This window comes from Helianthus annuus, chromosome 15, assembly GCF_002127325.2.
Source record: "Helianthus annuus cultivar XRQ/B chromosome 15, HanXRQr2.0-SUNRISE, whole genome shotgun sequence".
NCBI lineage: Eukaryota > Viridiplantae > Streptophyta > Magnoliopsida > Asterales > Asteraceae > Helianthus > Helianthus annuus.
This window is the reverse complement of record NC_035447.2, coordinates 29,628,712-29,650,259: the sequence shown is the minus strand read 5'-3', so window position 1 is coordinate 29,650,259 and position 21,548 is coordinate 29,628,712. Positions and strand designations below refer to the sequence as shown.

The window sequence follows — 21,548 nt, the reverse complement described above, 5'->3', positions numbered from 1 at the left end:
CAGCATTTAGACTGATGTAAATAAAAAAAAATATTTTTTTAGAAAAGTTGATATTTTTAGTATTTTCTGCAAAACATTTTTTTGAAAAAAATGTTTCGTAAGGCCGAGTTCTCTAAGTTCTCACAACTCGTATAAGTTTTCATTTTACCCTAATCCTATATATAATTAATGAAACCAACAACTTGAAAACGTATGATATGACATCTTTGGGTCCATGGGGTCTCGTATATTGTATGGATGTGACTCACCATTATACTCCATGCAAAAATAGAAGAACTCATGGTAAAAATAATTACATTAAAGCATAGCAGAAAAAGAAACATTGTTAATTATAATAAAACAAAGTACATTTTAGAGTTGTGCTCTATATGTTTTTATCTTTTTTTTTTTTTTTTTTTTGAGGAAATTACAAGTTTTGTCCTTTATGTTTGTACCAAATTGCAGGCGGTGTCCATTGCCTTTAAAATTGACAAGTTTTGTCCTTAACGTTTCAAAATCCAGCACGTTATGTCCTTTAGACCTAACTCAGTCAGATTTTTTAGTTAAATAGGGTCATGTGCCGTGCACATGAAGGTATAATTGTCATTTTACCTTTTCAGAGGCTATCAAGTAAATAACTTATATATAGGAGACTATATAGTAAAAATATTATAGAATAGGATATAAATAAAAAAAAACTTAATTAAAAAACTCTCTTTCTCTCTCTGTCATACGCCTCTCCATTCTCTCTCTCTCAAAACCTAAAAACCTGCAACAATTCATCTTTAAACTCAATTTTTCATCAGCATTCATTCACCACAATTCTCAAACATCTCAATTTCTGCCTCTCTTTCTCAATCGTTGCATCTTCACACGACGGAGAGACAACTGCGTCGCCGCCAGGGAGGCCGCCAACCCATCTTCACCTCTCCTCTCTGATCGATAGTTGTAGATTGTTCAGATCAGAAGTTTCTGAAGAAGATCGAACACAATTCGCCACTTTCATCGCCGTCATGTTCGGCCACTGTGGCGGTTTTCTCCACTCCTACCACCGCCACCGTTGCCATTGCCGCGTCTCCGCCCCAACTCCACCTCCACCAGATCTTCACTTGGGTAAACAGGTGCCTAATTTTCATTTGGGTAAACAGGTCACTTATTTGAATTCGAGTGAACTTGATTAATAAGATCGATTCATATGGAAATCTAAATAGTTTGAACGATTGGGGATTTGTGTATCTTTGTAGCTCTGTTCTTTTTTTGTTTTTAGCAATTTGGGTGGTGGTGGCTGTTGAGAGAAATAGAGAGGGGGGGGGGGTAGAGAGACAGGTTGTGGTGGTGCTGATAAAAGGAGGTGGTGGTCGTGGTTATTTGGAAGGGAGGTGTGGCGGTGGTATGAGAGAGAGAGAGTAGACAGGATGTTTTTTAATTAAGTGGGTGAAAAGACAATTATACCCTCATGTGCAAGGCACATGACCATATTTAACAAAAAAATCTGACTGAGTTAGGCCTAAAGGACATAACATGCAGAATTTTGAAACGTTAAGGACAAAACTCGTCAAATTTAAAGGCAAAGGACACCGCCTGCAATTTGGTACAAACATAAAGGACAAAAGTTGTAATTTACTCTTTTTTTTTAAAGGTAAACTTCATTAAGAAATGCCAACCCAAGCTGGGCCAACAAAAAACTACACAAAACTTACATATTTACAAAGGAACTCCAATCCCCCCCAAACTACATCTTTATGTTTAGATCTATTTGCAAACCATAAAAAACCCAATGCCTTAACCTCGCTAATAATGCTATCATTCCTAACCGATTTATTGGAGAATTTCGCCAAATTCCTAACACGCCAAACACTCCAACAGGCAACAGACGATCATGATAATACCTTGAATAGCCTCCTTCAAACGAAAATTTACACATTCATCCTAAACACTTTTAAGTGCTTCTTTTCCTACGATCACACTTACACAACACAAGAACTCAAAATCTTCACCGGTTTGATTAAGTTGACTTTATAATCTTCATTGCCGAAAACATCTTTCAACCATTACAATTGTTGTATTCCCTCTTCAGTCATCAATATAGGGTGAGAGTTTCTTTTAATAAAAAAAAGTTTTGTAGTTTATATATCTTTTCATATTTACCAAGATGGTAATTTATGTATTTATTTTTATTAGATGAAATTAATTACCAAAAATCTGTGTATCATGTAAAACTAAAACTAGAAATCTAAATTCTATCTAATTTAGGGGCTGTTTGGTAGCCTCTGAATGTCATTAAGAGGCTACCTCTTAATGTAACCATTAAGAATTTTACCAATGAGAAGGTAAAAGAATGTGACATGTGATGATTTACCATTCAGAGGTTACCTCTTAACCATTCAGACTTGAGGTTACCTCTTATTCATTCAGAGGTTTTAACCCATTAAGAGGTAGCATCTGAATGATCATTAAGAGGCTACCAAACAGCCCCTTACTTTTATTGTGACGAGTGTTCTGATCACCGTAGTATGTTAGACCGTAACTGATTTGGTTGACACTTAACAAGAATATTAGAGTATGGGGTTTGGAGGAGGTTCATCCTTTATCCTTTGAGGATGGTCGTTCATGTCACCCGCCACGTTACCATTTAAGAAGGATGCCTTTTCAAGAATGGACTAATGGTGTGGAGGATGGGCCTCCTCCTTTTTTTATTTTTTTTATAAAAATTCAATATTATTTTAAATATTACAGAACTTATAAAATAAAACATCACATAACTTAAAAAAACATTAGATAACTTTAAAAAAAAATTACATAACTTAAAAAAGGAGTTGACTAAATACACCCCCTTTTTTACTAGTCATACCCTTTCTAAAAATATAGTTTAAAAGTTGTCAATTTCATCCATCTAAACAATTCAAATATTGTTTTTGAAAACTATTATGTTTCTATAATTTGAAGACACTTTCTCTTACTAGTATTTTATTATGTTTCTATAAAACGTCATTAAAATTAATAAAAAAGATATTTTTTATACAATAAAAAGTTTCAAATTTTTTTTTTTTGAAAAAAACAGTTGATTATATATTTTTTATTTATTTCGTATTTTAGTTCTCTCATCTTTCTATTTCTATTTTTATTAGTATTATTATTTTTTAAAAATGTTTTTTTAATATAATTAACATCCTTTATTTATTAAAAGTAATAAGACATAAAAAAAATAAAACGTTATTTAAGTTGGCTGGCTTTAAAGCTTCATTTAAATTTTTGTGTATTATTATTTATACAAACTGAATTCGAATACACACTTCAAGCCGCTATAAACAAAAAAAATCCCATTTCAAAATTAAAATGATTCGCTTTAGTTTAAAACATAAGAAAACGATTATTCTTCAAAATAATCAAAAAAGGTTTCTTTTTAAAAAAAAATGATGTTGTAAAAACAAATACTAGTAATAATAATAATTAAAAATAAAAATGAAAGAAAAACAAAAGGATTTGAATTAAATTAATTTGAAAGTTGAAGGAGGGGTATGTTCAGTAGAAAAGGGGTACATTTAGCAGTACCCTTAAAAAAACACTAGATTGCCAACAATTAAAAATCCTAAGAGATCTTTTCTTTCATTTTACACAAAACGTGACGGTCTTCTTCCGGATACGTGTTGATATCAGTTGTCATTATCTTCCATTCCTTTAGTTCTGCCGCCTCTTGCTTCAACCTTACCCATTCGTCTACTTCACGTTGCTTCACTTTTACCTTTTCGGTTGTGACCTCAGTGTATGCTTTGAACTGGCCATTAACTCGTCCATTTTCGAACTGCCCCCTAATAAGGCTTGTTTCTTTTGCAGCTGCTGCCCTTTTGGCTTTGTCCCTTCCAGTGGGACGTACCTCCTCTCGAACTACATTCTCTTCCTCGTCAAATTCAGGCTCGTCATTTATATTTATCTAACATCGTGTGTCCGAGCCCCCCGCACTATAACTTCCAGTCTCCGAGGTTTTCGTCCGTTTAGCGATTGCAACCTCGTTTGGAACCGGCGCCCACTTCTTATCGTTCTTCATAACTTTCCATGCCCGGACGTGTGGGAAAACCTGCCGATGCTCATCCTCGTATCTACGCATCGCCTTTTTAAAAATGTTTTCGTCACTCCACCCACATGGAGGATTAGTATATAAGTTGTTATAATACCCACAAAAATGATTGACGACCGGATGCATCTTTTGCCACTTTGAAGTGATGAAATTGAGATCTCATACAGGCCTTGTTCCATAATCGCAAGGAATATTGCTAGTATTTCCTTCCAAAAAACCATCGCCGATTTGGTTGTTTCCTATATTTTAAAAATGTAATAAAATTATATATTAAAAAGTATAAAATTTATATATTAAAAAGTTTAAAATTATTATATTTTTACATACCAACAAGGCAACAATTGTGCATTTTGACGTACTAATCCACGCCTTAGCAAATGCCTCTTCCTCGATTTTTGACCATGGTTGCGCCTTCGGTTTCGAAGGTTGATCACCGGCTACATGGGCCATTTGCTTCCTTTTTTTTTCGTTTGGAGGTTTGGGGTTGCGTCTCTGTCACATATTCTTCAACCTTATCTTCTACGGGTCGAGATGATTCTACCGGTGACGTTGAAGGTTGTGGTTGCGATTGAAATTGCGAGTTAAACGGGTTTCGCATTAATATTTGTTGCATCAATTGCATTTGGTTCATTTGAGTGAAAGCATTGAGGCTTTGTTGGAAACCCGAAAAAGAAAATTGTGATGCCGACCAACTCGGATCCATCATTGGATAGTAACCGGGTACCGCTAAAACATTTTGGTTTGGGTTCGGGTTGTTTTGATTGTATGGATCCATGGCTAAAATTTTATAAAAAAGTTGAAGAATTGTATAAGAGAGAGAGAGAGAGAGAGAGAGATAGAGAGAGAGATTGGGTTGAATTGGATTGAAAAGTGCGGTAAATTGTTATTATTTATAAAGAAATTAAATATTTTTTATTGAAAACTAGCTGTTATTAACGTGCCTTTTTTGAAAATAGACCCGACATCATCGTCGAAAGGGAGACGGAGACGATGGGGACGCCCCGATGGGGGTGGTGTGCTGGCACGGCACCGCACCAAGCCGCACCGGGGATGTCCCCCATACCGATCAACCCTAATGAGAAGACAATATTGACTTAAACATAGAATTCAGAGCACGTTGTTACATATGAGAAGACAATATTGACTTAAACACAGAATTCAGAGCACGATGTTACGTATAACCAAAAATGGAAAGCGACAACCGTATTAAATTTTGTCAATAATTAATGGGGTAGTTGTCTATTGTAAAGGCAAAACCTTTAAATATCTTGAGAGGAGGAGGTCTTGGGTTCAAGACTCACAAATAACAGAGATTAAAAATAATTTGCCGTTATAAAAGGTTCTAATAAATAAGATTAATAATGTTTTAATTTTCACACTTTTATTAATTTTCAGTTTTAGTTATGTGTATAGTTATTTTGAACGCTGGTTTGAAAAACATGGTTGTAAAAGTTTCGTCTAGGCTCCGAGTACTCCCTATAAGATAGGCTGCCGAGTCCCGAGTACTGTTCGTCTAGGCCAATTACTCCCCGAGTAATCTCCGCCTAGGCCGAGTACTTCCCGAGTACTCCTGCATCCCAATTAAATAAACTTCAATCTCGCCGGCGTAAGTTATATTCACCGGAGAAGACAAGACAGTTGCCGGAGACTGTATATTTGGGTTACACTTGTACGAAAAGCATTTTGTTCAATTTTTTATTTGGGATACGCTTGTTCATATAGCATGTTGACTAAAGTCTAAAATAGAATTGTTTCAAGAAGAAAGCGGCTGGAGAAAGTAAAATGTGTTTTTTTTTTTTGTTTAAATATAACTAGCAATAACACCCGTGCGTGCGCGTTGCGGCGCAGATACATCGCAAACATCGAATAGATTAGTTCAAATGTTATGTGATGCGTTAACCATATGAAAACACGCGTTCCGACGTATCTGATTGAACTCAATGTAACCCAATGCATATATTACAACAACATGAAGCAAGAAAGTGTTGTTTATTTATAGTTTGGAAATGATGTTTATAAAACCCTACCAAATGCACAATAAAAGGAGCATATAGTACATCTAAAGAGCCATAAAATGCTCTCAAAGCACAAAGTACAAACATCAATGCACTACTAAGTTACAAATTAATAGTATATATAAATATAAATATAAATATAAATTATTGATTGTGTGATATGCTTGTGGAATCAATTTTGAGTGCTAATTAGTGCGTCGTAACACCTTTGATCGGGCCAGTTTTGTTGGCCCCTTAAAACTATTACGTGAGGGCTACATAAGGACCCGCTCATTGACCTTGTTGTATTTGGTAGAGAGATATTGAGCCGCAAAGTTGGCCCCCTAGTTGTTTTCGAACTTTATAAAAAACATATAAAAGGTGATTTTTGAAAGTAATTTAGTGCGTCGTAACACCTTTGATCGGCCTGCTAGTTTTTATTTTTTGAGTATACTACGTGAGTGTGGTGTAATGACCCGGTCATTGGGCATTTTTGTTGTTTCTGGTCGAGAGACAACAAACCTCAAAGTTCGCCCCGTGATAGTATTTCAACTTTCAAAAAACTGTCACCGATATTGGTTTTTCAAACGAATAAGAGGTAAATACTTAAATACGAGGTAAATACTTAAATACGATCTGGTTAAACAAAATATATAAATTAAAAATATCATGCAAATACAAGTCCTAAAATTAAAAAAGTTCCACATGCCTAGATGATATTTATATACTATTAATTTGGAACATTTGTATGCTTTTTTAGTTGTAATTTGTGTTAAAGTAGTTGTACCTTATTTATACTATTAATTTGGAAAATTTATTTTAGAATATTTGTATGCTTTTTTAGTGTAATTTGTGCTAAAGTGGTTGTACCTTACTTATGCTATTAATTTGGAAAATTTGTATGCATATTTGGTTGTAATTTGTACTTAACTGGTTGTACCTTAATCAAATAATGGTTTCATTACCTTACCAAATTTAATATGATTTGCATGCATGTATGGTTGTAAATTATGCTTAAGTGATTGTACCCTAATTAAATAATGGTTTCATTTTTTACCATATTCAATCAGTTTGATCCATTCAAAGTTGTGTTGTTTTATTTGTAAATTATTATTATTTATAATAATATAATTAATTTAGCCAAAATCTTGTATAAATATAATTTGCAACATATTGACGCAATGGTTGTTGTAATGTATGGATTATGGTTTGTATAGTGGTAACGATATATATTATATATAGATTACGATGAATCTGCCAAACGGGGGGAAAATATAGACGCGGGTTCATCGTAACGCGCGAGTCCTAAATCAACTTAGGGTGAGAGGGGCACTCCCCTAAGAGGGGAGTCCCCTCTCTTACGCATAACCAATCCTCGTGTGCCACGTCAACTCCCCTATTAAACTCCCCTAACACCCTAAATTGATGGCGGCACTCCCCTCTTAGGTGACTTGGTTTTTTGTTTTTTTTTTTGTTTTTTTATTTGTTGTAATTATGCATGTTTATAAAAAAATATTAATAAAAATTAAATAAAATTTAACAAAAGACATTTCAAAGTAGAAAATAAAAATAAAAATAAAATTCAAACTAGAAAATTAAAATTATATTCAAACTAGAAAATAAAAATTACAATAAAACTAGAAAATAAAAATTTTAGAAATCGCATGGCCACCCGTACTTGTTAGCGATGTCTCGCTTTCGGGTGAGGATGAACGGCAACATATTTGGCGGAGCATCGTCGTGCGGCTTGAGGAATGTTTTCATATCTCGATTGTAATTGTAGTTTTTCATCGTCTCGCGTTGTTCCGATATGAGCTCGCGAGCCTCCGACTCTCTTTTCTTCCTCAATTCGATCGCCTCCAATTCCATCGCGTGCTTCGCTTCTTTCATGGCGGTGTACTCTTTGAATTGTGCCGCCAACTCGGCCGAGCTTCCCTCGGACGATGTCGCTTGACGCTTGTCTCGCCGTTGTGTTCTTTGTGGCGAGGGGTCTTCGTTCATATCGGGTATCGAAGGGTCCACGTCAACGGACTTTATTTTTTGTGCCGAACCTTCCCCTTCCTCACCCAACAATGGGACTTGGGCCCATTTGTCGTGGTTTCGAACGACCTCCCACGCCTCGACATGTTGAAAACCGTTCGGAAATCTCTCTTTAAATTCCTTTAAAGCGACTTTCATCACGTCGAGATCCTTACACCCGCTTCCTCGTGTGCGATCCTACATATTATAAAATAATAAGTGTTAAAAAAATATGAACTTAGTAAAGAAAATTAAAAAATATACAAAGTTAAAAAAATATAATTTTTACCGCTTGTTGGTATAGGCCGTTGAAAAAGTTTATTTTCGTCATCATCGGATTCCATTTAGACCGTACTTGATGCACGGTCCGGTTACTTCCACCGACGGTGGCGTTAAAATGATCTAAAATCTTACGCCAAAAACTATCGCGGTTTTGTTGATTGCCCTTCTTTTTGTTGGTAGAGCAATGTACCCACGCATTCGCCAACGCCTCTTCTTGGACCTTTGTCCATTTTTCGCTCACCGTTTTTCCCTTTTTATCCCGAGCGTCATCTTCTTCGTTGCCCGCGTCTTCATCCACATTATATTCATCGTCCTCGTTCTCGTCCTCGTCGCCCAAATTTTGAGTTTCGGGCACTACCTCATCGTCCTCGTCGTCGTAAATAGGTAGAAGACGTTCGACATTTCCTCGTGTAGATGGAACTTGTGGGGAACGAAAACCATACGGGTCGAAGGCGGGGGATTGAGGATGAGCGTCCATTGATAACAAATTTTGAAAATAGCCGAAATTGGCTTGAAGGTTGGGTGTTGTAAAAGGAGGGATGTGAAGGTTGTTGGAAAAAAAAAACGGGGGTTGTGAAGTGTATCCGAAAGAGGGTTGTGGTTGTGCACTTGCACCGCTCGAACCACCACGAGACGGTTGCGAGCCCCGTCCCTTAGTTTTTTTCTTGGCCTCGCGGGGTTGGTTCTCCATTGCTCGGTTTGAAGTGGGTATGGTTTGAGAGTATAAAAAATGAGTGAAGTGGGTGTGGTTTGAGAGTATAAAAAATGTGTGAAATTAGTGTGGTTTGAGAGTATAAAAAAATGAGTGAATGGTGTGGTTATTTATATATGTTTAAAAAGTGATTTTTTTTTTAAATTCGACCGTTAAAATGACCGTTCCTCAAAAATTGTGCCCATTCAACGCGGTGACTCACCCCCGATTCCCTTCCCCGAATCGGGTCCCTGCCTTGATGGCGGCGGTGTTCCCGATCGGTGGATAGGGTCACCGCACCACTCCCCGCTTTGTGCCCCGGATACCCTTAGTTATTTTATTCTATGTTTTACATTTCGGTTTAATTTCTTCGCATTAACATGCCGCAACTTCAGTGTCGGTGGTCGCTGGCAGTAATGTGACATTAGTGCTCGCCCCCGCCGCAACATGGGGGTGCTCAATACTAGTTAAACATAAAAGCCAATAATATGGATGATAAATTCTCTAATCAGTTATTAGCGTAAGGGCAGTTCATCCTCCGATGACCATTTTCTTTGCACAATCTACATTAACACCTTCTCGGTTCATCCGGGTAATGGACATCCATCTCATTGTGTATTCTTCTAGCACGTCTCCTACCACGCAACGTTGTAAATTTTGACGGGTCCCCCTGAAGCCTCCACCTTCCGCTCCAGTTCTCATCACTCCATTCTTTCTTGTTGTCGACTGGGTAATAATGTCCGGAGTATTGTTGTCGATATGTGGTGGTATAGTATCACCTATCCACAATGGCATAGGCTATTGGTATTAAGTAATTGTTTGCATTTTTGGCCACTGCAATCAGCAACTTACTCTGATACGGCCCCTTCAGATGGGTGGCGTCAACAGATATAACAGGCAGGCATATGTGAAACACGTCAATGGAGGGCTTGAATGCTGATAAGACAAATTTGAATGTTTCACTATTGGATGATCCGGAGGATGGTGTAACCATTGTACCATCGTGCCCCTGTTTTTTCTCTGTAACTCCCTAATATACAACGGTAAATCGTTAAAATTGCTCTCCTAACTGCCATAAATATTGTCAATTGTTATTCTCCGACCGAGCCACCCCTTGGAATATCTAATATTCACCTTCAAAGTATCCCTTTATGTATGCTTGAAATTGTAGTGTTATCATTGCCTCAACAACGGTTACATAAAAAGTATGGGTTTCAGGATGCCATCTTTCAACCAACGCATGACCAATTTTCCGATACCGACAGTCAATTAGACCACTAAAACTAACATGGTCTAAAATATTTCTAACCCTGGGATCAATCCCACGATCCTTGATACACTGCCAAAATGTTTGGTCACCGCGTCGAACGTACAGTGGGGGTTCATCGACCAATCCGTATTTGAAAACATTAAAGGCTCGGTGTTCGTTGCTAAGAAATAACACATCATGGTTAAGTGGACCTGGATTTAGATGTAGACTCATTTAAAAAAAGATGGAATAACAAATTTTTAGAATGGAAATTGGTGAGGTAAAAAAAAGTAATCAACTCTCCTGAAAATATGAAACACTTTAAAAAACTAAATTTGCAATGGGAGGTAACCAGGGAAACAAAGTTCAAATGTGGTGGTACTTGAACAAACAAGAATTGAAAAGTTTTTTTTGACTGGGGTAGTATGAATGCTAATAAGGAGGCACTCCATATCATCATCGTCCAAAAGGTTTTTCAAAAAAAAAATCTTTAAAAAAATCACTTGTTCCAGCAAAAAATAAAAAAATATAAAAAAATGTCACAGGCAAACATTTGCATCAGGTGTAAGAAAAAAGTTCATTACCGTAACGAAATTGACGTCAGACGTAAACAAAACTTAAATCAGGCTAACTACCGACTCGACAATTTTTTTTTTATTTTTTGTTTTTACAGATATGCCAGGCTAACTACCGACTCGACAATTTTTTTTTATTTTTTGTTTTTACAGACGTGTTTATAATATTTATATCTATATTTGTGTAAAAAAGCTGACATAATTACACAACACTATTCATCTGACTGACCGTCAGTCGAACCAACTAGAAATGATGATTAATCTTCTTAATTAATAAAATACCACTGCTTCATATTGTTAGATGAGTTAAAATTAGTCTATAAATGTGTTTGAACTAAACGCATTTGATATGAATACTTACATGAATACACAATGCATTTTTGCGTGTGATTTGAATTCATGAGCAACACGTTTTTATCAAAAAATAAGCACTTTAAGTTGTGAGAACAATGAGAACTAGGCCTTTAAAAAGGTTTTTTCAAAAAAAAAAAAAAATCTCAAAAATCTTTAAAAAAATCACTTGTTTCAACAAAAAAAAAATTAAAAAAAATGTCACATGCAAAAATTTGCATCAGGTGTAAAAAAATTCCATTACCGTAACAAAATTTACATCAGACGTAAACAAAACTTAAATCAGGCTAACTACCGACTCGACATTTTTTTTTTATTTTTTCTTACAGTTGTGTTTATAATATTTTCATCTATATTTGTGCAAAAAATAGTAGCCCGGCTCACGCGAGAAGTAGGAGTTCTCACAATACGTGGTGGTAAAAATGTTATACACAGTAGGAGAATTTAATTAAAAGACAAATCAACACTTCTTCTTTAGTGAATACAAACAAAATGATTAAATTAGTAAAACAAACTTAATTCAAAATAAAATTTAACCCACCTTAAAACTACTATCTGCATGCAGAAACCCTAAAAACCAAATGTCCAAAAATATTCATAAAAATTGCAACCCCTTTTATGCATTAAAAAACATTAATTCTTCATACTTGCATCAAGATTAAGTACCACCACCTTTAATGTCTCATAGAAAATGGAGATTCAGAAACATCCATAGATCTTTCATCTTCTTCCTTGATATTGTTTATCATAACAGCAACTTGGTTGATGCTAGGCCGCGAGTCCGAAGACCGGTCCACACATTTTATGGCTATTTGCAGCAAATTCACCATCCTCTCTTCACTCGCACCTTCGCGAATCAGGGCTCTATCAAACACTTCAACGGTCCATTCTTCTTTAACCACGGACACGACCCATGTAGCCAGATCCATCCCATTGTTCTCAACCATTGGCATCTTTCCTGTTAAGAGCTCGAGAAGAATAACTCCTAATGCATGGATATCGGCTCTGAATGCAGATTCGATTTGATCAGTGTTGAAATGCTGGAAGGTGTCGTTAATGAGTGGTGAATTGGCGGAATTGTCCACCGTCATTAGACCATACTCGCTGATCGAAGGCTCCATGTTCTTGTTGAATAAGACGTTTGAGGACTTTAGGTTTCCATGAGCTATACCGTCTGGACGAAGCTCGTCGTGCATGAAAGCTAAAGCGTCGGCTATGGCAGACGCAACTCCTAGCCTGCTGCTCCAGTCGAATGTTTGGCCCGTTGCCATTCCTGCAAACTCTTGTTTATATAAAACCGAACCGCAGCCTAGGAAGATACGGTTTAAGTAGGGATGGATGTTCATGGTTTGGTTTGCATCGTGAAACCGCCCAAACCAGTCATCGGTTTGGTATCATGGTTGGTCTTTTAATAAATTTTTTTGGGTTAGTCGGTTAAGAAGTTTCAAACCGTACTGAATGGTTTGGTTTAGATTATACTCGAGACCGGTCAGAAAAAAAAACCGAACAAGACCATAGGATTTTGGGCTATGTAACATGTTATATATTACTTGGATCTTTAATAACAATAAGTTAATATTTTTTTTTGATATTCCAAATATAATTATAGTAAAGAACATTACATAAGGATGACAGATAAATGAGCAGCAAGCCGCCGTAACACCCTTCAAATATACACCTTAACAATACAATCCGGAGTCTCTCTTTTAAGTTTTAACTATTGGAGCATTATCGCTTCTTTATTTCGATCGTGTTTTATGCATTTTATATTATAAAAGCCCATCAAACCCAAATCATGAAACCAAAATCGAAGCCAAACCGTTGGTAATAGCTTAGTTTTAATTCCAATGGTTTAGTTTTGGTTTACAATGGTCAAAAACCGTTACTAACGATTTGGCTCACAGTTTGACCTAAAAATCGTCAAAACGCTCACAGTTTAAAGTAAAAATTAAAGAAATGTACCATGAAGGAGTTTGAGGAGACTTCCATTTGGTTGATACTCATAAACCAAAAGCTTCTCTTGTCGAGAACAATAAAACGCCACAACCGGTAACACATTAGGATGTTTCACATTATTCAATCTTTTCATCCTTAACTTGAAATCATTCGAGGGTAATGACCAATCTTTGATCCTCTTAACAGCGAGTGTCATACGTTGTTCTTCACAGTTCACCTTATACACGCTCCCATGCTTCCCTCGCCCCAACAACTCCGCGGGTGCCTTCAACAACTCTTCAAATTTCAACCCGTTTACTTCCGGACTCGTTAGAACAATCAAAGATGAAGAAACGGGTGCACTCTCTACCGAATTACCCACAAACACCTCGGATTTACTCATCGCAACACTTTTAAGCTCGTTTGATGCATAAGTGTATGGCGTTGAAGCATCATTTTCTTTTGAATGAAAGCTATGATCAACTTCTTTTATTGATTCTTCTTTTTTCTTTCCCTTTTTACACACCTTAAGCGTTACAACGAGAATCACGATTAAGCCCACAAGAGCATAACCCGAATACATGAGAATCTCGGATGAAGACGGTCCATTCTTTTTGGAATAATCCGAGGCATGCGAGCTCGGGACGTCACATTTGACTGGCAATGGGTCGCCACATAAGCGAGGATTACCAAAGTAGCTGGTGGCGGTAAAACGGTCACCACCCGGTGGAATCGGGCCGGAGAAATCATTGTTGGAGACATTAAACGAGTCTAAATTTAAAAAGTCGAATTCGGGTATGGACCCCGATAGGTGATTGTTTTGAGCAGTGAAATCTATTAAACCCGAGATTCGGGCAAGATTAGGTAAAGAACCCAAGAACCCGTTATTTGAGATCTCGAGTTTCTTGAGATTGTTTAACCGGGTGAGAGAATCCGGTATGCTACCGGAGAATTTGTTTCCGCTTATGTACAAGTGAGTGAGGCTTTTGCAATTAGCAACAGTGTCGAAACTATCCCCGTGAAGATTATTGTTTTCAAGGCTAATAACAGAAATAGATGTGGCAAGAGATGCAACATTGCAAATGAAACTCGGGTTAAAAGCACCAGAAAGATTAAAAGCGTTTAAAACAATCGATTTAACCGACGGTGTTTGATCGTAACAAACGATACCCGTCCAGTTACTCACGCAAGGATCAGAAGTTCGGTTCCAGCCCGAAACAGGAACCGACTGAGAAAAGTTTACAGAAAGATTTTCAAAAAAACCGGCCAGTGCACGTATAGCGTCTACATCGACCGATCTAGCTGTGTCGGTAAGCGAGAACAACGTAAGAAACAATATGCATGTGGGAATTATCTTCATTTTGGATCAAAGATAACATTAAACAAAGAAACAAAGATTTTTTTCAAGAGCTTAAAAGTATGATTATGCAGGATTTTAATTGGTGCATTGACGGATATAACAATGAAGGTGAATTTGGAATTAATGATGTTTAATATTGGAAGATGACAACACTTCAAGTACAAAAGGCCGGCACTTGAAAGGGTATGAGAGAATTGATCGTAGAGCACAAGAATCTTGTGCAAGTTTATGCAGTAAAGATGCTATTTTTAATTCTATAATGAATCATCCATGATGTTGACCACAATAAAGTTTAATAAATAAATTATACCTTGTAATCTATCTTCTTGTATGCCATAGGTATATTATGTATGTTAGAAAGGAATTTGGACACAATTATTATACTTATAATTATTAGTTAATGAATTTGCCTTCTAGTTATAAGATCTTCGCAACGAGCAAACAAGTGTCCAAAACGAAGCTAAAGTGAACGAGATATCAATGCCAGGTGTTTATAAAGAAGTCGATATGTTTTATAAGCTCCTTGTGTTTTCCTTGTGAAAAATTCGGTCCAATGTCAGTCCAAAACTTAAACTTGTGCAGTCGGGTTTTGCTCCGACTGTTATATCCTGAGGCCGTGACAGTCACGAGCCCTCACTCATTCTTCTTCTTTTCCGTTTTGTTTTGTTTTGTTTATTTCCTTTGTAACATTTATTTAGACTAGTTTCATTGCATTTATTTCTTTTTCCGTGTTTATATATAGTTTAGTATGAACGGTATTGTGTTATGCATTATCCTCCATGTCTATCATTAGAAAGAATTTCACTATCATAAGAGCAAAAATAAAAATAAAAAACTAAAGCATTTATATAAAAAAATAGCTACAAGACATAAGCCAAATATTATTTTACTTACAGAAGAGTGCACGAACCATGACTCGATCTCTTGAGACTTTGTCTTCGCTTCGCGGTAGCATCATCAAATCTGCTATAGACAGATAGATGGTGTTAGCTATAAAAATTACAAACAGGTTTTAATCAACAATAAAAAAAAATAAAATAAACAAACAAACGAATAAATAAATAAATAATGGAAAACAACAAGAACTTAAATTCCAATTCCAAATTATATTCATCATTAAATAAACCAGAATGACAGGTAAAACTTGTAAGTATTCATTACACATCTATGGCAGGCATCACAGGACACAGGCTCTGCTTTTGCTCTAGTTTTACAAGAAACTATGTGACAAAACCCGTTAAAAAGGGCCGAGATTAAAAAGAAATAAAATAAAAACTTTATAATATTTGAGTTCCGTAGTGGTTTATGTTCTTATGGGTCTGCATTTCCAGCAACATCTTCTTCACTCGATTCGCTTCTTCCATCGCTGACATCATCATTGCTTTCATCTTCATCACTGTCATCCGTGACCGTGCCACTGATATTTCCCTTCTTTGCATACAACTCGCAGTACTCTGCAACACAAAACCCATATAAGTATATGTTTGGATACGCAATTCGGAAGAGATCATCTAATATCAATGGACAATGGACCTTTCACTTTCTTCTCGTATTGTTCCTTGTCCTTGATCATTAGTGAAGCTGCATCACCATTTAGCGGGTCTGAAGGATTTGGATATAGCAAAAGTTGAGGCAGAAAAACCTCAAATACATTTAAAAGATCTGTAGGTGAAAAACACCAGAAGAAACTTTAGTGATCTTGGTAGAACAAATCGATAACTAATACATTCTGCCATATTTAGGGCTGCAAACGAACCGAACGAAACAAGACCTTGTTCGTGTTCGTTTGTTAAAAAATATATGTGTTCACGAACTGTTCATGAACACTTACTGAACGAGATTTTATGTTCGTGTTCGTCTGTGTTTGTTTGTTAATATTAGGCAGCGAACGAAAACGAATGTTGATGAACACAAATGGAAACAAATGAACAAAAACAAGTGTTCATGAACATAATATATAATACACTGACCCTTACTAAATATTTTATTTGTCGGAATTTTGAAGCATTTAAATAAAATATAAAAATTAAATACACTAATGAACTATCGGACACAAACGAACACGTTGTCGAACGTTCATGAACATAAATGAACGAAAGCAGCCTCTGTTCATGTTCGTTCATTTAACTAAACAAACAAATTTCTTGTTTGTGTTCGTTTGTTTAACAAACGAACGAACTTCCCATCGAATGGTTCACGAACTGTTCGCCGGACGTTTGGTTCGCTTGCAGCCCTAGCCATATTCGAGGTGGCATACTTGAGAACACGTCGATTCTGGTAATATTTAATCTCTTAAGTGTAAAATAAATAAATAAATAAAAACTCAAAGGAAACAGGTAAACAAAGGACTTTTTTAACATATAATGTGTGTTCCTGTATCAACAGACTATTACCAAACATCGGACTCCATGATTGATTAATGACATCCAAGCAGACAGAACCAGACCTGCAATTCACCGATATCCAGTCAGCAATAACCATATTCCCACTGCTAAAAGTGAAATAAAAACTTGAAATGTTTTAAAAAGTAACCAGTTGCAAAGAGGTTGCGTTAGCATTAGTCAAATTAAGTAGCAGACGACTTAAAAACAACTCACAACTCATCAACATTCGGGTGGAATATCCTGTTTAAAAAACCTATAGAAGGAGATTTGTATGGGTAAGCATCTGGAAGCTCCACACGTATTTTCCAAAGACCACCTTCATATAAACCTGATGCAAAACATGTAATTTTTTTAAGAATGAGATATATTCAAAATTCTGTTATTCAAGAAATCTTGAAGATACTGGGGCTACTCTTACTTTCTTTTGGGCCATGGAATTCCACATTGAGTTCATTAATCCCGTCATTTATCGGCTCCACAACATAGTCACTCATCATCCTACAACAAGAACATAACATATTACTAGGCGCAACATCAATATAATGAATCAATCCTTAATCTCAAGACAGCCCTGTTAACTGTAACAGAAAAACGGAAGTGGTAAATTGCAATAAATAGCAACATAATTTCATTTCATTTTTTATTCTAGTCACTGGACCTTCAAAATCGTTACTAAAACCACCATACTTTTCAAAGCTGATTGTGTTAGATAATTTCCAAAAAAGAAAAACGTTAGCCTGCTGACGAAGTTGAATGGTATTACAACGCCTTTTACTTTTTAAAAGTTCAATTTTTTAAATCCAGTAATCACAACAGAAATGAAATGAAAGTGTTGCTATTTCGCAGTTGTTTGCGATTGCGTATTTAAACAGCGTATGCATATGCTTAAAAGCATATTCAGATAATCACAAGTCACAACGTCTTTTAAAAACAAGTTATTTTAAAATGAGCATAAACTCGTCATCCAAACACTCAAAAGTACTTATAATCCATGTCGTCCAAACTAAGCATATAAGTTTGACGCACAAACAAGACACGACAGAGAAGATCATTACAGCTTCATGACATCCATTTCCCTCCTTTTGCTTGGAGATGACATCTTCTAAACTACCTAACCTGCTATGCACAACAAAACAACAGAGCAGCCCAACATTAGCCATTTTAGCAAAAAACCAAAGAGAACACAACATCAAATCAATAACAAGATGTGTACCAAATTATCAAAACAGCCATAAAACCTACCACCAAACACCCAGGATCCTTATGTAGTGTTCGTTTCGTGGAATGCAATGGAATCGGAAATGGATTTTAAAGTTCTTTTTATTGATATCTTATAATGTGTTTAGTTAGTATAATTTTCAATGGAATTGGAATGTGAAATATGTAAAATAACATAAATGCCTTGTATACTTAAATTCAATTTCAATTGCTTCTTTTGTTAAAACGAACGGCATAAGAAATGAAATCTACATTCCATTTCCATTCCATTATGTGAAACGAACACTATCTTATTATCCCTGTCAATTCACTAAACAACTTCAACTTCAATTTCAATTCCAATATTGTTTAGCTTTCTACTTAAGCAACCTACAATTTTTGCAAATTCATAACTGCATTTCAAGGATTCAAGTTAGGTCTCTTAAAGGTCAACTAAACCTATCAAATGAACATCTTCAAATCGGTCTAAACACACAAAACAAGTACAAATTACAATCTAGAAACATAAAATATATAAAAACATTACGATAAACATATGCAATACATAATCAACGTCATCGCGAAGTGATCGTACAAAATTAGGGCAAAATTATTCATCCGGTTGTATTGAAAAGCGATTATAAGGACGAAAAAAAGCAGTAATCGAATCGGATTAGAATAAAAAACGCACCGAGTGTGTGAGAAGCAGATTTAGGGTTCGTCGGATGGAGAAATCTATGTGAAATTGGGGAATTAGAGAACGTGATTGAAGGAATATGCGAGAAAGAAATAGATATATATGTGTTATATATACATGGAAGTGTGGGGATGGATGAGAGGAAGGTGATGACACGATGTTGCAGAGATCACGTGACAGGTAGGTAACGGAGTCAAATATGGCGATGCTAACGGAGTTAACGGATGTTACAACTAATTTTCATTTAACTTTCTTTGGGATTAATCTAGGGCTGTTCACGAGTCGAGCCGAACCGAGCAGACCTTTGCTCGTGCTTGGCTCGTTTACAAACCGAACCGAGCGGAGCGGCTCATTTAAAACCGAGCATCAAATCAAGCGAGCATTTTTCGAGCAGCAAAAATTTCGAGCGAGCGTCGAGCGAAGTTCGAGCGATTTGGCAACCGTGTCGCCCAATTTAAATTTACTGAGAGAGATAGTAAAAATGTTGGGTCTCAAGTTTTTATGTCTTTAAAAACATGCACATTTCATGGCATAATATTTTTCTTATGAATAACAATGTTGTGGCTGACAGTCGATGATAATATTGCACGAACAATTACGTTGAGAGCAGGAGACGATCGATTTAGGGTAACGACATGAAACTTTGAGGCGAGTCGATGATCATATTGCATGAACAATTACGTTTAGTTTTGATTTTAATTTATTTATTGGTGTGGTTGGGCTAGTACGTATAGATATAATTGTTAATTTGTATACAGTTGACCAAAATCTAATGGATTGGTACATATAAAACTATAAATTCAATTTATATTTAAGTATATATGTATGTGTAAGTGTGTGTGTGTATATATATATGTATAATTTATATTTGTGTGTATATATATGTGTATATACATGTTTATAGATGTATGTGTATATATATACTAATTAACATAATAATTCGAGCCGAACCGAACCAAGCGGACCTTTGCTCATGCTTGGCTCGTTTACAAACTGAACCGAGCAGAGCGGGTCGTTTACAACCGAGCGTCAAATCAAACGAGCATTTTCCGAGCGATTTCCGAACGAGCGTCGAGCGAGCGGCGAGCGATTTGAACAGCCCTAGATTAATCTATCCTGTATCCTATATAAAAAAAGCAAATATATACCATTCTAAACATTCTTTGTCATAAAACTCAAAAGTATTCAGTTTTGTTTCAAAGTTCCATTAAGAAAAATTCATTTCTTTTCAATTTGGAAAAAGGAATTTTATCCTAAAATTCTCTCTCTCTTCATTAAAAAAAAAAAAAAAAAAAAAAATTGGAACACAATTTTCCCTTACTTTCAATTTCTTTCTCTCTTACAAAAATAAAACTCGAGAACACAACGTAAGGAACAAACACTATTTTACATACCGAAGTGGTATGGTCCCAAAGAGCGTGCGTAGGCGCGCACCCAAAGGACTATACCAGAAACTTCGTTGTCTAGAAGGATCTAGAACGTTGATAGACAAACCTGGCAACAGACGTGGGGCGCCACGGACAACCACAGGGAGAGCACTAACGATACCTAAGGAAAAGGACACTACGTGGCACCAATCATTGGTTTTCAAGCTCTGTTGCAGAATCTCCAGGGGACAACAGCTACTGACAACCCGACAAGAAGTATTGGGGGGACGCTGAGGTGAATGAATAACATATTTCCAAGTCAACCCTGGTACAGATTAACAGTTCTGTCATGTCAGAGAGGACAAAATGGATATTCCCCACGATTTGAAAGCTGGCGAACGACCAGCTGGCTCCTATCTCCTTCATAACCCTTCAGCTATAAATAAAAGACTTCACCACTAGGTTCAAGGATCACTTCTCTTACTCTCTCACTATATACACACACTTATTACTCAAAACGAGTTCTTATTCACACGCCAGAGGGTGGTTACAAGAAGACCCCCAATCTTTCCTCCTTGTAACGAGTTCACCGGTGTTGTTACATTTTGCAGGATCGATTGGAGATAGCAGACAACTTGTGAAGGAAAGAATAGAGATTAACCATTATTTACGAGACAAATTGACTAAGCCCAACCTTGTGTTGACTTAGTGTTTCTTCATTGGAACCCACTGCACTAATTGCATTTTTTCATTTTTTTTTCTTTCCAAGATTTGATCAATGATTGTTCCAAACTCACCTTTCCCAACTTTCGGCGAACACTCTCCATTTGGCACGGCGGCGGACAACGCGCACGTCCAAAACCACCAGACGAACGAGCAAACCGGAAGAGAATTCACAAAAACAGGGGTTACAAATGTCCTTGGTAGCGCGACGCGCACAAACCAACAAATTAACCTTGTTGGTCAGAATGTCGGTGCGACGAACAGCCTCTCCCCTCTACTTCTGGAGGGAGAGACACCAGCGTTGTGGTACACGAAATCCCAAGCAGTTTTGAACATGGCGTACATGCAGATATGTGCACAAGCTCAGTTCCCAGCACAACAGACAGCAGTTCAGCAACCTAGTGCACAACGCATCGCTCCTCAATCGACGCAACGCGTGCGTTCAATTCATCAAGAGTCAGAATACAACATCGAGTCACACCAACAAACTATGACAACCGGCAGTTTTTGGATTTAATTACGCGCATAATAAACATTAAAACAATTATAAGTAGTGTGTTAAGACGCAAAATAACTTAATCAGGCCTTTGGAATGCCTAGGAACGTCTTTTTGGCTTTACAATACGCGAATGATGATTTGCGGGAAACCTGACGAGCGTTAAATGGCAAC

General features: G+C 36.5%; 2 protein-coding genes across 3 annotated transcripts; both read right to left on the bottom strand.

Moving 5' to 3' along the window:
* Positions 1–11,655: 11,655 nt before the first annotated feature.
* Positions 11,656–14,742, bottom strand: LOC110911180 (probable inactive receptor kinase At2g26730). Its single transcript, XM_022155783.2, has 2 exons — positions 13,178–14,742; positions 11,656–12,488 (listed from the first exon to the last, which is right to left on the bottom strand). Exons 1-2 carry the CDS (start codon positions 14,508–14,510, stop codon positions 11,890–11,892), a joined length of 1,932 nt encoding a protein of 643 aa, XP_022011475.1. The 5' UTR covers positions 14,511–14,742; the 3' UTR covers positions 11,656–11,889.
* Positions 14,743–15,596: 854 nt separating this feature from the next.
* LOC110911178 (ubiquitin-conjugating enzyme E2-23 kDa) lies at positions 15,597–18,936 on the bottom strand. Of its 2 annotated transcripts, none has more exons than XM_022155779.2 (7): positions 18,783–18,936; positions 17,950–18,010; positions 17,313–17,392; positions 17,108–17,222; positions 16,904–16,956; positions 16,044–16,172; positions 15,597–15,964 (listed from the first exon to the last, which is right to left on the bottom strand). In XM_022155779.2, the coding sequence occupies exons 2-7, from the start codon at positions 17,991–17,993 to the stop codon at positions 15,822–15,824; spliced, it is 564 nt and encodes a 187-aa protein (XP_022011471.1). In that variant the 5' UTR covers positions 17,994–18,010; positions 18,783–18,936; the 3' UTR covers positions 15,597–15,821. The 2 variants fall into 2 exon arrangements, with proteins under 2 accessions (XP_022011471.1, XP_022011472.1); XM_022155780.2 differs by having other exon boundaries at positions 17,950–18,013; positions 18,783–18,919.
* Positions 18,937–21,548: the final 2,612 nt, after the last annotated feature.